The sequence below is a fragment of the Urocampus carinirostris genome, chromosome 1, assembly GCF_059441175.1.
Source record: "Urocampus carinirostris isolate Australia breed hairy pipefish chromosome 1, RoL_Ucar_1.0, whole genome shotgun sequence".
Classification (NCBI taxonomy): domain Eukaryota; kingdom Metazoa; phylum Chordata; class Actinopteri; order Syngnathiformes; family Syngnathidae; genus Urocampus; species Urocampus carinirostris.
Window position 1 is genome coordinate 42,600,494 of NC_142349.1, and position 16,534 is coordinate 42,617,027.

The 16,534-nt window shown below is 42.6% G+C and overlaps 1 protein-coding gene and 2 non-coding genes across 3 annotated transcripts; all 3 read left to right on the top strand.

The window, feature by feature from the left end:
- Positions 1-1,823: 1,823 nt before the first annotated feature.
- rpl3 (ribosomal protein L3) lies at positions 1,824-6,760 on the top strand. Its single transcript, XM_088340039.1, has 10 exons — positions 1,824-1,972; positions 2,366-2,558; positions 2,740-2,908; positions 3,367-3,502; positions 5,316-5,502; positions 5,656-5,816; positions 5,880-5,981; positions 6,061-6,156; positions 6,287-6,406; positions 6,649-6,760. Exons 1-10 carry the CDS (start codon positions 1,970-1,972, stop codon positions 6,691-6,693), a joined length of 1,212 nt encoding a protein of 403 aa, XP_088196165.1. The 5' UTR covers positions 1,824-1,969; the 3' UTR covers positions 6,694-6,760.
- Positions 5,142-5,237, top strand: LOC148374724 (small nucleolar RNA U83B). Its single transcript, XR_015849101.1, has one exon. It is a non-coding gene; the product is annotated as a small nucleolar RNA U83B (small nucleolar RNA).
- LOC148374725 (small nucleolar RNA SNORA54) lies at positions 6,447-6,579 on the top strand. Its single transcript, XR_015849106.1, has one exon. It is a non-coding gene; the product is annotated as a small nucleolar RNA SNORA54 (small nucleolar RNA).
- Positions 6,761-16,534: the final 9,774 nt, after the last annotated feature.

Sequence of the window (16,534 nt, forward strand, 5' to 3'; positions counted from 1 at the left end):
GGCAGGGGACACCCTGAACTGGTTGGTCATCAAAGATATTCATGGTTAATTTCCTTCCTTTAAAAGCCACAATTTTATACTATAAAAGATTGTCAGATTGTCACAAATGATTGACCTCATATTGATATGTTATGCTCAAAACACATACTCAAACAAATAGAATTGAATAATTTATAATTACTATTCTGTTGCTTTGACACAATTTGCTATTCTATAGTGACGTGTGCCTGGTAAAGAAAACACTCATTTAGAGTAATCAAACGAAACATTGATTGTAGTAATAGGCAAAATAAATTAACAGCATACCTGTCAACCTCCACGGCTCAATGCCCTTAAAAACTCGTATTTTCCCTTACAAAATAATCTTACACCATTTTTTTTCAAACGTGTTTATTTATGTAGTTTGACATGGTGTATTGTACATGTGTTTTGTTATATCATGTATATTGTTAATTAACATTTTGTTGTGAGATACTGAGTTGCTCGACATGAATGAAGTTTATTATAAAAAAGGTTCAAAAATTAAGTAGCTTGGACGTTCATTGTAGAAGGAAAAAATACATGCAAATATAATGAAGTAGAATAATACATTTTCTTATTCAAATTATGAATTCATTTTCTGCATTAAATTGTTGGTAATATACTGATTAAAGGGATAACCACAAACCTGTCTTTTTTCATTTTCTCCTTTTATACTTCCTTTTTTTCTTAACTTCTTTATACAACATAATAGTTCGTAATATAATGCATCAAAGGAAGTGAGCCGTTTGAGAGCCGGTGTTGTGCCGAGAAATGCATCCCTGCCGAGATATGCACCCCCTCGCTACTATAACCACTTTTACTTTGTTTTATCTCACTTTTATATCATTTTTCGAGAATGTGATGGCGAAGATATAACCAAAACCACTTCGACTTGCATTTGTTGGGAATGTATACAATTTAAACCATTCTGTCTTTGTATTTGTTGTGAATGTAATCGAACGGTAATGCACACCGTATATAAATCACTTTTGAGAACTGTTATGCACTCTACCATAAAGCTTATTATGCTGAAATAAGCTTTATGGTAGAGTGCATAACAGTTTCAATACGAGTGATTTGAATTGAAAAGGGCAAAATAAACATGTTACCTGCTCAAAAGTGATTTATATACGGTGTGCATTACCGTTCGATTACATTCACAACAAAAACAAAGACGGAACGGTTTAAGTTGTATTACATTCCCAACAAATGCAAGACAAAGTGGTTTTGGTTATATGTCCGCTATTACATTCCTGAAAAGTGATACAAAAGTGAGCTAAAACCAGGTCAAAGTGGTTATAGTAGCCAGGGGATGCAAATCTCGGCATGCTCTCCATTAATGAGTTGAGACGAAAAAGCCGGTTCTCTAAAAAGAGACGGACTTCTTTTCACAACACAACTACCACATGAAATCCGATGTTTTTAAAGACCACGTGTTTTTCATATTTACCCAATCAAACCCGCCTGTTGTTTTCGGATCAGAATGACTTAAAACCGGCTGGTACACATTATTGACAAATTTGCGTTTTTCCTTACAGATTTCTTTGTACGTCGTACACGTCTTAAAATGCATAATAAACGTACTTTGTACGGCTAAAACGTACGGGTTGATAGGTATGTAACAGTCATCACAATATGTTTGTCTGGCATCAATGTCTGATTTGAATTCACCTCATGGCACCGAGATATACAATGTAATTTGGGGTGAGGATAACATAATTCAGTTTCTCAAAGCAAAAGAAGTAAGAAAAAAAGTTTTGTATCCTGCCTGGATATGTATAGCATCTTGTGGTAACCACTGTGTGAAAAATATACCCAAGTTGTGTCAAATAACGAAAAGGCGGGCCATGTGACGCACGAGGTCACGTTCTTCTCGCGATAGTTTCGCAGCCTTATAATAGTCTGAGCGGCCACGATTTGGTCTCTTTCAACCTATCGGAGAGACGCAATGGTGAGCCACTTTGCCAAGAATACGTGTCAATCCATTAAATATCTTTGGCATCCTAGGTTTGAATATGTTCTTGCAAGTATTACATAATAGTTGTTACCTTTTAAGTATCTTGTCGAAGTAAATTTTCTGGCCAATAAGAATAATATCAGAGGAGGCATGTGCTCTGCGGCCTATGCTCTTACCCACGATCTGGAGGTTTTTGTGCGACTATTGGTTAATGCAGCTAATATAATGTATTACGTCAATACAACGCATATTACTATTCAATGTTTGACAGCTTGATGACAATTTCAATATTGTTACTATCATTGCTCTCTACTGTTAGCATGTTAGCCGCTAACTAGCGACCAGGGAAACGAATTAAAACTGTCCTGTATTCCTGTGTTCACCCAGTCTCACCGTAAGTTTTCGGCTCCGCGCCACGGCTCCCTGGGTTTCTTACCCCGTAAAAGAAGCAAACGTCATAGGGGAAAGGTAAAGAGCTTCCCCAAGGATGACCCGACTAAGCCCGTCCATTTGACCGCCTTCCTCGGCTACAAGGCTGGTATGACCCATATCGTCCGCGAAGTGGACCGACCAGGATCAAGTGAGTTGATGGAGTGTTTAAATGTCATATTCTAAATACCTATGATGAGAACAACGACGGGCGGACAGAATGGGCACAAAAATCCCTTGCTGATTGTCGAATGCTGAGCGCGCTGTTAATTCTTATTGAATGAACGTGGTTTACTGGTTTGAGACTTAGGAATGTATGTAAATCTGTGCAGAGGTGAACAAAAAAGAGGTAGTTGAGGCCGTTACCATTGTGGAGACTCCCCCCATGATGGTGGTCGGCGTGGTGGGTTATGTGAGCACTCCCCGCGGCCTGCGCTCCTTCAAGACCATCTTTGCTGAGCACATCAGTGACGAATGCCGGAGACGTTTCTACAAGAACTGGTGAGTTGCAGTATTTTCTTGTAACTGGAGTTCTCAACTGTTGACGTGCTGGGACACAAGGCCCCTTCACTTGTTAGTTTCTCGCATTTTTTTTGTAATACATTGGCTATGATTATCCACAACTCTTTGATTCACGAGTCGGCAGTTGAGAAGGTCAGTATATAAATTCTAATGGCAGATGTTAGTGAGCCAGTGGAAATGATTCATCACACTGAGCAAATCTAACTATTATGGTGGCCCCTTGTGGCAGCTCTGCTCAGGTCCCCTGTGCCCTGATGAGCTCCAGGCTCCTCTGGCTGGTGGAAAGTTCTGCTTAGAAGCTTAGCCATGAGCCAAAATCCCCTGATTGACTGGTGCTGCCCTCAATTGGGGCAACCAGTCTGGCGCTTAGTTCTTCCGCTGACCCCAGTGTGTGGTCATGAAGGGCTTGTCGCAAACCTTGTTGTTGGCACTCACAGGTACAAGTCCAAGAAGAAGGCTTTCACAAAGTACAGCAAAAAGTGGCAGGATGAAGATGGCAAGAAGCAACTAGAGAAAGATTTTTCCTCCATGAAGAAATACTGCCAGATCATTCGCATTATTGCTCACACGCAGGTGAGTTGTGAATTGTGTTTAGGACATCTGAGCCTCTTGCATTTGTCACCCTACTTGCCAACAAGTTAATGGTTGCGTCTTAAGGTTGGGGTTTGGGGGGAAAATGTTACAACCTGAGGCGTGTTCAGGAGAGTGATCAGACATGTAGTCTCTTGATAATCGCTTGCCGCGCACTGCTGAACGTTTTGTAATCGCTCACTGTGATTGCCTTACTGATCCAAAATGGCCGACGACAGTACAATGGATTTCGTTCTACAGCTTGCTTTGAGCGAGTTGGCTGATATGAGCGACAGTTCGCATATTGACACAGTTAAGGTTATCCTAAACGCAGTGGAAGGGTCATACCTGTCTTGCATTGTTCACAAACATTACCAGGCAATGTAAGACGATATATTACATCGCCAACAGCACTCGTCAGGGTGAGATCCTCCATCTTCTGCACTGTCGACGCCATGTTGGAAATCAAAGTAAGCGGTCTTTCTCCCGTGATTACTCGGGCACGCGAGCGCTCAATAATCACTGGCCGTTCAGAAGCTAGCGACAGCTCGCGATAGCAATCACTCACTCTCCTGAACACGCCTCTGATGCCATCTCCCTCCTTAAAGTCATTTCAGCCTGTAGTAGCCCGTTCATAGTAGTCATGCAACTGCATGCATGCATTTCCTAGACACGCACACATAAACTTTTCTTACTATCTCTTTGGAATTTGGGTTGGTGTTTGGCCTTAACTTAAAGCAGGCCTTTTCGTAGACTTTTTTTTATACTTTACTAACAAATGGAATCTACAAGCATGTGTAGGGATGAGCAAGACTTCTCTCCAGCAGTCCCCTTCCTTTTCTAAAAACTAATGTGTCCCACCACGAAATTGGGAAAAAAACGCTTGGGCTCTTAAAACTCAGTTGGGCAATAACGCATACTATTAAAGCTTAGTGTGTAATGTTTGACCACTAGACGGCTCTATTGTGTTATGCTGCTGTGCTCTGACCCTTTCGCAAGATGCCAGACAAACATGGCGGCTAGCTCTAGATAAAGACGCCACTATCTGAAACGCAGAACTTTCTCTGCCTCTGGTTATTATGGTATTATGATCAATGTGTTATTTTTCCCCCTCATATTTGACTGAACCTTTTGGTACTACTAGGAGGTACTATATATGTCTATTTTTTAATGGAGAATAATAAACGTTTATCTTATAAGGGGCACCTAATAATTTTGTCCGGCAACTACATTTTTTTTTCCTGGAATGGTAATGTAGCTTGTGCTGGTGTGTGCATGTTTTAGCTAATCCGGGGATGTCACTCTTGGGTCTCTTAAAAATTTCAATGGATTGGTAAAATGTCAACTTGGGATATTTAGCTTACCTTAGTTTTTCAGTAGTCTGCATTATCATGCAGCCTGCTTTAGTAGCCTACCCCAGATATACAATCAGATGACTAAGGGTGATAGAAAAGACCTAGACTCATGTTTTTGTTTTTTTTTTTTTTTTAAATATACATTTTTTTATTAATATATATTTTTGAATACATACTCTGAAAGGTATTGTAGGCTGAGTCTGGCCTGCATGTTTGACATGCGTTAAACTTATCGAAGAATCTCAGTATTGCAAGTAAAAAAGTTAACTTGTTGGCAAGTGTGATTTTGATGTCAGTGATGAGACCAAGGAATTTTCGCGTCAGGCATGGCGCCTGATGATTCTTGTGAGGAAACCTTCCAGCTGCCTTCCTTCTGAGACTCGCTCCCACTAAAAAGCTGTTTTATACATGCCCTTAAATGCGCCTGATAAATCTGAGCCTGTCAATTGTTTTGCACCTAGATGCGCCTGCTGCCTGTGAAGCAGAAGAAGTCTCATCTCATGGAAATTCAGCTCAATGGCGGCTCAATCGCTGACAAAGTGGACTGGGCCCGTGAGAAGCTTGAGCAGGCTGTGCCCATTGCCAATGTCTTTACCCAGGACGAGATGATTGACGTCATCGGGGTCACCAAGGGGCATGGATACAAAGGTGCAGTTTGGCAAAGTGAAATTTATCCCCTTGACTGTTAAGGATTTCAATTTTGTATTAAGTTTGGATTCTTCTCAAGAAGATTTAAGTTAGAGGGTCACTGAAATGGTGTGCTGGTGATCCATTTTTCTAAAAGCAATGTTGTCTATCTAGGTGTGACCAGCCGCTGGCACACCAAGAAACTGCCCCGCAAGACCCATCGTGGTCTGCGCAAAGTGGCTTGCATTGGTGCCTGGCATCCTGCCCGTGTGGCTTTCTCTGTGGCCCGCGCTGGTCAGAAAGGCTACCACCATCGCACTGAAATCAACAAGAAGGTATGTTGGCAAAAAGCCTGCTCTATTTTCCCCTTCAATAATAATTCTGTCTGGTTCATCTAGATCTACAAGATTGGTCAGGGTTACCACCAGAAGGATGGCAAGCTGGTGAAGAACAATGCCTCCACAGATTACGACTTGTCCAATAAGAGCATCAACCCTCTGGTTAGCACTCACTGGGCTCACTGTAAATTTGTCACTGAAAATGAAATGCTGACTCTTAAAAATTCCTTTTTATTATTAGGGTGGATTTGTCCACTATGGCGAGGTGACAAATGACTTTGTCATGATTAAAGGATGTGTGGTTGGAACCAAGAAGAGAGTGCTCACCCTGCGCAAGGTCAGTCTCCCAAAGTACCCACCCTCTGTCGGCCAATTGCTCATTTAAGTTGTAATTTACACCAGCTATCAAATATTTTTCTTCATGACTTAAAAATCTATGAATATTGATGCCATTGTTTTATTTTCAGTCTCTGCTGGTCCAGACAAGCCGCCGTGCATTGGAGAAGATTGACCTGAAGTTCATTGACACCACCTCCAAGTTTGGTCATGGGCGCTTCCAGACTTTGGAGGAGAAGAAGGCCTTTATGGTGAGACTTTCGTCATTTTCCTTTTCTAAACTGATGAACCGTGCACTGTTCGTAACCTGGTTCACCCATCAATGTGAACTGTGGTTCCATTCCAGTGCCAGATAAATCTCCATTGAGGCAGGGGAGTAGCTTCCATTTTGTGCTTGCTCCCTGTTCACTCTCTAGATACACTAATACAAACTAGAAATTGGCTTTACTCTAGCCTAGGAATGCTGTAAACCAATCATTTGTTTTGTCTGCAGGGACCCCTCAAGAAGGACCGCCTCATCAAAGCGGAGACGGCCTAAAGTGTGCCAGCTCCGCTCTGTCTTTGGAGTTTGCAAAGTTTAATAAAAAAAAAATTACAAAAAGGTCCTTGTTGCATTGACTGGATGTGTAATCCAAACACTGGTATACAAATGGGATTTAGAGGTAAAATCTGGCCTGAGAGAAACCCAAATAGTTTTGTTCCATATAATGGCAGACAAAATATGGTAATAGTCCATTTTTCTATAAGCATCCAGATGATATTAGAGGTTATGTTCTATATGACACTTTCAAAAGTTGTAGTTGCGACAATTGGCCTCTACAAGGCAGTATTGTCAACTATTTCCAATCATCGGGAGCTGGCTGTCAATTAATTTTACGATCGAGTTGAGTTTTACTTAAAGGGTTTTAAAAGATTGTATAAAGTAAAGGCATGTGTTACAGGATTTCATCACGGATTTTATTCACTTCTGAACCTTTAACTGGCACAGGCTTTTCTGCCAGACGTGTGAATGTGTATGTATTAAAGAGACAAGTGGTCTATCTCGTGTTATAACTTCATTGAATTAAGAGAAAATAATAACTTTGATATAATGTCTTTATTTCAATACTTGTAGATTGATAATTTGGTAATTAAATGATTGCCTGAAGGGATCTGACAATTCAACACGGTGACACTTGGTAGTCAACTATTTTACACTGTAATATCCTTTATATTTTGAATTTTCCTTTTCTACCTTCCATTCCTACTTTCCTGCCTATCTACATTCTTCCATTCCTTTTCAACCATCTGAACTACCTTCTACTTTTCATCTTCCCTTATAGTTCATTCCTACAGTCATTCATTCGTACCATGTTTCCTTCTAGTATTTTCTTTGTTTTCATGTGTAAAAATTTGGAAATGCCATTATGGGGAATTTCAATCATTGAAAAAGAGCAAATGGATGAGGTTGCCAAGTATGTAATGTCCTCTGCTGCCTGTGACTAAAACGATCCGGATTAGAACCGAAATGGCAAGACCAGATGGGTCTAACGAAAGTATATTTTATTCCCTGTAGAAAAATAGTTCTATGGAGTACACTATTTGCAGTGCTCGAATGTTTGCATCGTGGAGAAAAAGTATTCTTTAACAATGAGGCTTGGGGAATAACGCAAGGGTTTTATGTAATCGGGATACAAAAAAATGTCATTCCGTTAATTACAGAATAAGGTGTAATCAAATTCGATGCATCTAGCAAAAATAAGGATTACTTTGCAGGATTACGATTTTGTTAAAACGCATTTTCATATTGTAAACTACAGAAGACAAGTCTGGTGTGCACTAGGTTTAATTCTTTTTATTCTTGTTCGCATTAGCTTTTTCTACTTTCGACATGTCGGTTCGCGCCTCTCTGATCTCATTCGTTCCACACACGCAGCGATGGGCTGCACTCTCTCAAACCTGTTAAGAGGTATACATACCTGTCAACATCCAGGGCTCCATGCCCTTACAAACTCGTATTTTCCCTTACAAAATACAAAATAATCTTACACCATATTTTTTTTCTAACGTATTTATGTAGTTTAAAATGTTATATTGTACACGTGTTTCGTTACATCGTATATTGTCAATTAACATTTTGTTGCGAGATCCTGAGTTGCTCGATATGAATGAGGTTTATGATAAAAACAGGTTCAAAAATTAAGTGGCTTGGACGTTCACCGTAGAAGGAAAAAATACATGCAAATATTAGTAAAATAATACATTTTCTTATTCAAATTATGAATTCATTTTCTGCTTTAAATTGTTGTTGGTAATCTACTGATTAAAGGGATAACCACAAACTTCCATTTTATACTTTTTTTTTCTTAACTCCTTTGTCCAACATAATTCGTATTGTAATGCATCAAAGCAAGTCAGGCGTTTGAGAGCCGGCTCTCTTTAATGAGTTGAGCCGAAAAAACAAGTTCTTCAAAAAGAGACGGACCTCCTTTCACTACGTCAAACCGCTCGCTTCGTTTGCAACGGGAAAAAAACGATTCAGAGATAGAGGCTTCCGCGGCGAACTCGTTTGACCTGATTGGTTTGCTGTTTCGTGATAGACGGTGTTTGCGTTTTTCCGTACAGATTTTCTTGTAAGTCGCACACGTCTTAAAATGCGCAATAAACGTACTTTGTACGGCAAAAACGTACAAGTTGACAGGTATGGGGTATAGTAATGTTATAAAATAACACCCTCGCCATTTTGTATGTGCGCATGGCCAGCCAGGGCGCGAGCATGCATTCTCCGCGGACTTTTTTTCTTTCAACTCCAGCTGACCCGACGACACGAGAACCCGGGGTGAAAGCACAGTCAGCAACTGTTCGGTGGTCAGCACAAACAGCCTGTGTGGACAAACACACAGAAAAATCTGATCCTGCACAATGATGACATGCGCAAGTACAAACATGGCATAACAGCCACCCGCTTGCAGTTTATATGGTTGTGGTCTTGTGGGGGTGATGACGCAGCACCCCCGCCCCCAACTCCCTTACCATGGGTGTCCGATCTCGTCGGTTTTCTGCCACCAGTCTGTCAAAGTCACTCCAAAAGTCATTAGTCAATTCCATGGCTTCTTATGTAAGTATTTACAAATGCATTGAAATCTATTATAGTAGCCATGAAAGGGTGGCACTCAAACTGAATGAATGAAAACTTTATTTCGAACATTGAATTAAAACAGGACAAAAACAATCAGTCAACAACAAAATAATGTCACATAACATGTTCGAAAAGGGGTAGTCAGAAGCATATGCTTATTTTCCCTACCCCTTTATCTTCCCTATTAAATACATTTTACAAATCCTCCTTTCCTCTTGTGTCTAAAATAACAAAATCTCATGGATATACTTATTACATAGGTCAGATATCAATAATTACAATAATCACATATTTTATACACTAATCTTCGTAATACCCATCCCTCAACGTCATAATGCGCCCAGCTACCAAATGTCACTGCGGCACCAATGATAACTACAATAGAAATAAACATAATATTTATAATAACAGTTCTGATATAATAATAGCAACAATAACAACAAGTTAACCATAGTTTTAAACGCAGTATTTCCAATCTCACTCATATCCCATTTTCTTCATCCCTGTATTTCGCCAGTAATGCTTTTTTGTATTTAAATTTGAACAAGTAAATAGATGGACATCGTTTGATCTTGTCTTGCAAACCGTTCCAGAGCTTGACCACGCGCACAGACGCACACATACTTTTCCTGTTTGTTCTCACCTTTGGGATTTTGAATTCACTACAGCCCCTCAAGTTATAATTTCTCTCTTTCCGAGTGAATCATTTTTGTATGTTTTCTGGCACTATGTTTTCGTTGACATTAAATAACAGTTGTGAAGTGAAAAAAATTATTAAATCATCCAATTTGAATAATTTGGACTGCATGAATAAAATATTGGTATGATCCCGATATCGGGGCAGCACGGCGGTGTAGTGGTCAACGCGTGTGCGGCACAGTTCTAAGGTCTTGGGAACCTCCTGTGTGGGTTCAAATCCAGCTACCGGACTTACTGTGCGGAGTTTGTATGTTCTCCCCGTGCTTGCGTGGGTTCCCTCCTGGCACTTTGGTTTCCCCCCCACATTCCAAAGACATGCATTTCAGGTGGATTGGCCGGTCCAAATTGTCCCTAGGGGTGAATGAGCGAGCAAGTTGTCTGTCCCTGTGTGCCCTGCAATTGGCTGGCAACCAGTTCAAGGTGTCCCCTGCCCACTGCCTGATGATTGCTGGGATGGGCTCCAGCACCCCCGCGACCCTAGTGAGGATAAGCGGTGCAGCTAATGAGATGAGATCCCGATATCCTACCCTGTGTATGGTTCTTATTGCACGTTTTTGAAGGATAAAAAGGGGCTGTAGTGAACTTTAGTAATTATTGCCCCAGACTTCTGCACAACATGTTAAATATGGCAGAACTAGAGACCAATATAATAAATACAATGCATTATAATTTAAAAGAAATTAGGCTTTATTAATTATTGAAATGCTTTTAGATACCTTAGTTTGTATGTGTCTGAGGTGGGTTTTCCAACCTAATTTATTGTCTATTATGACCCCTAAAAACTTAATTTCTGATACAATGTCTATTCTAACACCATCCATTTTTACTTCTAAATCTTGATTTGCCTTGCGATTACCAAAGAATATTACTTTGGTTTTATTTAAATTTAAAGATAATTTATTTATATCCATCCATACTTTTAGGTTAGTTAGTTCACGATTGATACAGGTTACCAAATCAATATAGTTATCATTTGAATAGAAAATGTCAGTGTCGTCTGCAAATATTACTATTTTCAATAGTTTTGAAACATTAAAGATATCGTTAATATATAAATTAAATAACTTTGATCCCAGGATAGAACCCTGTGGTACTCCGCAACAGATTTCCAAGTATTCAGATGACAACTCTCCCATTTTTACATATTGCTTCCTCCCCGTCAAATAACTTTGAATCCATTGCAAAGCCACTTCCCTGATGCCATATCTTTCCAGTTTTTTTTAATAGTATATTATGATTAATAGTATAAATCATAATCCTCCTTGATCTGCTACCTTATCGTGGTGGAGGAGTTTGTGCGTCCCAATGATCCTAGGAGCTATGTTGTCGGGGGCTTTAAGCCCCTGGAAGGGTCACCCATGGCAAACAGGTCCTAGGTGAGTGGCCAGACAAAACGCAGATCAGAAGACCCCTTATGATGACACAAAACTTTGGTCCTCGATTTCCCTCGCCCGGACGCGGGTTACCGGGGCCCCCTTCTGGAGCCAGGCCTGGAGGTGGGGTCCGCTGGCGAGCGCCTGGTGGCCGGACCCTTACCCACGGGGGCCGGCCAGGCACAGCCCGAAGGGACGACGTGGGACCCTCTTCCCATAGGCTCACCACCTGTAGGAGGGGCTAAAGGGGTCGGGTGCGCAGAGAGCTGGGTAGCGGCCAAGGGAGGGGTCCTTGGCGCGACGATCCCCGGCTACAGAAACTGGCTTTTGGGACATGGAACGTTACTTCTCTAGCAGGGAAGGAGCCCGAGTTAGTGCGTGAGGTTGAGAAATTCCGACTAGATATAGTCGGACTCACCTCTACGCACGGCTTGTGCTCTGGTAAAAGTCCTCTCGAGAGGGGTTGGACTCTCTTCCACTCTGGAGTTCCCCATAGTGGGAGGCGCAGAGCCGGTGTGGGCATATTAATTGCTCCACGGCTCGGCGCCTGTACGTTGGGGTTCACCCCAGTCGACGAGAGGGTAGCCTACCTCCGCCTTCGGGTGGCGGGACGGGTCCTGACTGTTGTATGTGCTTATGCACCAAATAGCAGCTCGGAGTACCCACCCTTCTTGGAGTCCTTAGAGGGTGTGCTTGAGAGCGCGCCCCCTGGGAACTCCCTCGTACTGCTGGGAGACTTCAACGCTCACGTGGGCAATGACAGTGAGACCTGGAGGGGCCAGATTGGGAAGAACAGCCCCCCTGACCTGAACCCGAGTGGTGTTTCGTTATGTGCCCGTCATGGTTTGTCCATAATGAACACCATGTTCAGACATAAGGGTGTCCATATGTGCACTTGGCACCCTTCCTGGCCTGTGGGACTCTGGAAGCAGCTGGCAGGTATCGTCTGGCCAAGCGGAATGCGGCTTCGGCGGTTGCCGAGGCAAAAACTCGGGCATGGGAGGAGTTTGGCGAGGCCATGGAAGCCGACTTCTGAACGGCTTCGAGGAAATTCTAGTCTACCATCCGGCGTCTTAGGGGGGGGAAGCGTTGTGCCATCGACACTGTGTATAGTGCCGATGGGGCGCTGCTGACCTCGACCCGGGACGTTGTGAATCGGTGGGCGGAGTACTTCGAAGACCTCCTCAATCCCACCGACACGTCTTCCTCTGGGGAAGCAGAGCCTGAGGACTCTGGGTTGGGCTCTCGTATCACTGGGGTTGAAGTCACCGAGGTTGTCAAAAAACTCCTCGGTGGCAGGGCCCGGGGTTCGATGAGATCCGCCCGGATTTCATTAAGGCTCTGGATGTTGTGGGCGTGTCATGGTTAACACGCCTCTGCAACATCGCGTGGACATCGGGGACAGTGCCTCTGGACTGGCAAACTGGGGTGGTGGTTCCCGTCTTTATGAAGGGGGACCGGAGAGTGTGTTCCAACTACAGGGGAATCACACTTCTCAGCCTCCCTGGTAAGGTCTATTCAGGGGTACTGGAGAGGAGGGTCCGCTAGGAAGTCGAATCTCGGATTCAGGAGGAACAGTGTGGTTTTCGTCCTGGCCGTGGAACACTGGACCAGCTCTATACACTCTGCAGGGTCTTTGAGGGTGCATGGGAGTTTGCCTGTCCGGTCTACGTGTGTTTTGTGGACTTGGAGAAGGCATTCGACCGTGTTCCTTGGGAGGCCCTGTGGGGGGTGCTTCGGGAGTATGGGGTACCGCACAGTCTTATCCGGGCTGTGCGGTACCTGTATGCCCGGTGCCAGAGTCTGGTCCGCATTGCCGGCAATAAGTCGGATTCGTTCCCGGTGAGGGTTGGGCTCCGCCAGGGCTGCCCTTTGTCACCGATTCTGTTCATAACTTTTATGGACAGAATTTCTAGGCGCAGCCTTGGCGGGGATGGAGTCCGGTTTGGGGGCCTCAGCATTGCGTCACTGCTTTTTGCAGATGATGTGGTGCTGTTGGCTTCCTCAGGCCGTGATCTTCAGCTCTCGCTGGAGCGATTCGCGACCGAGTGTGAAGCGGCCGGGATGAGGATCAGCACCTCCAAATCCGAGGCCATGGTTCTCAGTCGTTAAAGGGTGGTATGCTCCCTCCGGGTAGGGGAGGAGGTCTTGCCCCAAGTGGAGGAGTTCAATTATCTTGGGGTCTTGTTCACGAGTGAGGGTAGGATGGAACGGGAGATCGACAGACGGGTCGGTGCAGCGTCTGCCGTCATTCGGACCCTGTACCGCTCCGTCGTGGTGAAGAGGGAGCTGAGCCGAAAGGCAAAGCTCTCGATCTACCGGTCGATCTACGTTCCTACCCTCACCTGTGGTCATGAACTTTGGGTCATGACCGAAAGAACACGATCCCGGATACAAGTGGCCGAAATTAGTTTCCTCCGCAGGGTGGCTGGGTTCTCCCTTAGAGATAAGGTGAGAAGCTCAGTCATCCGGGAGGGACTCGGTGTAGAGCCACTGCTCCTCCGCGTTGAGAGGAGCCAGTTGAGGTGGCTCGGGCATCTTATAAGGATGCCTCCTGGTCGCCTCCCTCGGGAGGTGTTCCGGGCATGTCCCACCGGCAGGAGGCCCCGGAGGCGACCCAGGACACGTTGGAGAGACTATGTCTCTCGGCTGGCTTGGAAACGCCTCGGGGTCCCGTCGGAAGAGCTGGAGGAGGTGGCTGGGGATAGGGACATCTGGGCTTCCCTTTTAACGCTGCTGCCCCTGCGACCCGACCTCGGATAAGCGGAAGACAATGGATGGGTGGATGGATGGATGGTATCAATTGCCTTTTTTAAGTCAATAAATACCCCGACTGCGTATCTCTTCTTTTCTATATTATGGGTGATTTCTTCTACTGCATCAATAATAGCCATTGTTGCTGATCTATTTGCTCTAAAACCATATTGACTTTCATGAATCAATTTATGTTCATCTACAAATTGTTCTAGTCTATTATTGTAAAGTCTCTCTAATATTTTAGAGAACTGAGAAGCAGAGATACCGGTCTATAGTTTGTAAAAATGTGCCTGTTTCCATTTTTGTATATTGGTATAACTTTTGCTATTTTCATTGATTTGGAAATATGCCTGTTAGAAATGATAGATTACCGGTCAATGGTTTCACAATGCTATTTATAATTTGCTTAACTAGTACCACACCGATGTCAAAACAATCCATAGACGTTTTGTTTTTACAGTTGTTAACCACGTCTAAGATTTCTGATTCCGTAACCCCAGATAAAAACATGGTTTTGGAGTTCATTTTTATCAGTGACTGAAATTGCTTCCCACTGCACTCTGGGATATTTGCAGCGAGCTCTGGTCCAACATTTACAAAATAACTATTGAAATTCTCCACAACTTGATTTAAATTATAATTTTCACTGTTCTTATCAATAAAATAGTTTGGATATGCATTACTTACATTCTTTCCTTTTATTATACTATTTAATGTATCCCAAATACCTTTAATATTACTTTTGTTATGATGTAATAAATTGGTATAGTATAATTTCCTGCTCGCTCTTAATATCAGGAATATATGATTGTTCTCAGCTTAGGGATGCTGCTGGAAAAGTGAATTTCCCTTCGGGGATGAATAAAGTATCTATCTATCTATCTATCTATCTATCTATCTATCTATCTATCTATCTATTATCAATTTGTTTTTATACGTTTTATATCGGGCAGCACGGCGGCGCAGTGGTTAGCGTGTGTGCGGCACAGTTCTGAGGTCGTGGGAACCTCCTGCGTGGGTTCAAATCCAGCTCCCGGCCTTACTGTGCGGAGTTTGTATGTTCTCCCCGTGCTTGCGTGGGTTTCCTCCGGGCACTCCGGTTTCCTCCCACATTCCAAAGACATGCATTTCAGGTGAATTGGCCGGTCTAAATTGTCCCTAGGTGTGACTGAGCGAGTGACTTGTCTGTCCCCGTGTGCCCTGCGATTGGCTGGCAACCAGTTCAGGGTGTCCCCTGCCCACTGCCCGATGATTGCTGGGATGGGCTCCAGCACCCCGCGACCCTACTGAGGATAAGCGGTACAGCTAATGAGATGAGATGAGACGTTTTATATCGGGATTCGGCTTCCTCGGTTCTTAGTTTAATACATTTTCTATATTCTTACAAGCATTATATAAACCCTTAGTAATCCATGGATGGTTTACAGATTTATTCTTAATATGAGTTTGTCTCATTGGGCAATTTTTGTTATACTTGATGGTGAATATTTGCAAAAATATGTCAAACGCACGATCCACATCATCCGTACTATATATAGCATTCCAGTTTTGTTTAACTAAGTCATCATAGAGTGATATAATAGTGTCTTCAGTTCTAACTTGTTTGTAAACATATTCCTTAGTTGATTCTTGTCTAGTAACCTTTTCATCATACAGTGTAAATACTGGCAGGTGATCAGAAATATCACAAACCAGTAATCCGCTGACGTTTGTAAATTCCATATTATTTGTAAATATATTGTCAATGAGTGTTGCACTGTGTGAAGTGAATCTACTAGGCCTTAATATAGTTGTGTACAAACTCATACTGTACATTATATTAATATAGTCATCAATGTTTTTATGTTTGTTTGGATTCATTAGATCGATGTTCAAATCTCCACAGATGAATAGTGTTTTGGTGCCTATTGTTGAATATGTTTTTTCAGCCCAGTTTGTGAAGTTTTCCAGATTTGAGCCCGGTGAGTCACGCACCAATGTTAATATTCATTTTTTGTTAATATAATTATATTCCTCGTTCAACGATGCAGAAGGTCCTCAAAGCAGAAAAGTTTCATCCTTACAAACTTCAAATTCTACACAAATTGTACGAGGATGATAGTGACAGACGTTTAGGTTTCAGGTTCAACTCGAGGAAGATTGGTGCGTGACTTTGTGGCCACCCTGTATATACACAACTGACTATAATATTTTTCTTTTTTTCATTTATAATTTATTTTTTAATACATTCAAGTAAATTGTCAATGACAAATGACATGTTTTGTATTATCTTCGATTTGAATCTTTTGTGAACATATATAGCTACTCCTCCTCCTATTTTGTTTATTCTATTTACATAGTTCAAATTATAGTCGTTTAATTCAAAATTACCACCCCTTTCCTCATTGAACCACGTTTCAGAAACTGCAATCACACTAAACGGGTTCTCAAAT

What these genes read in the sequence shown, in the direction of transcription:
- rpl3 (XM_088340039.1), top strand. An exon ending in AGACGTTTCTACAAGAACTG is followed by an intron (nt 2,909 to 3,366) that starts GTGAGTTGCAGT and finishes TGGCACTCACAG; the next exon opens with GTACAAGTCCAAGAAGAAGG. An exon ending in AGGAGAAGAAGGCCTTTATG is followed by an intron (nt 6,407 to 6,648) that starts GTGAGACTTTCG and finishes TTTTGTCTGCAG; the next exon opens with GGACCCCTCAAGAAGGACCG.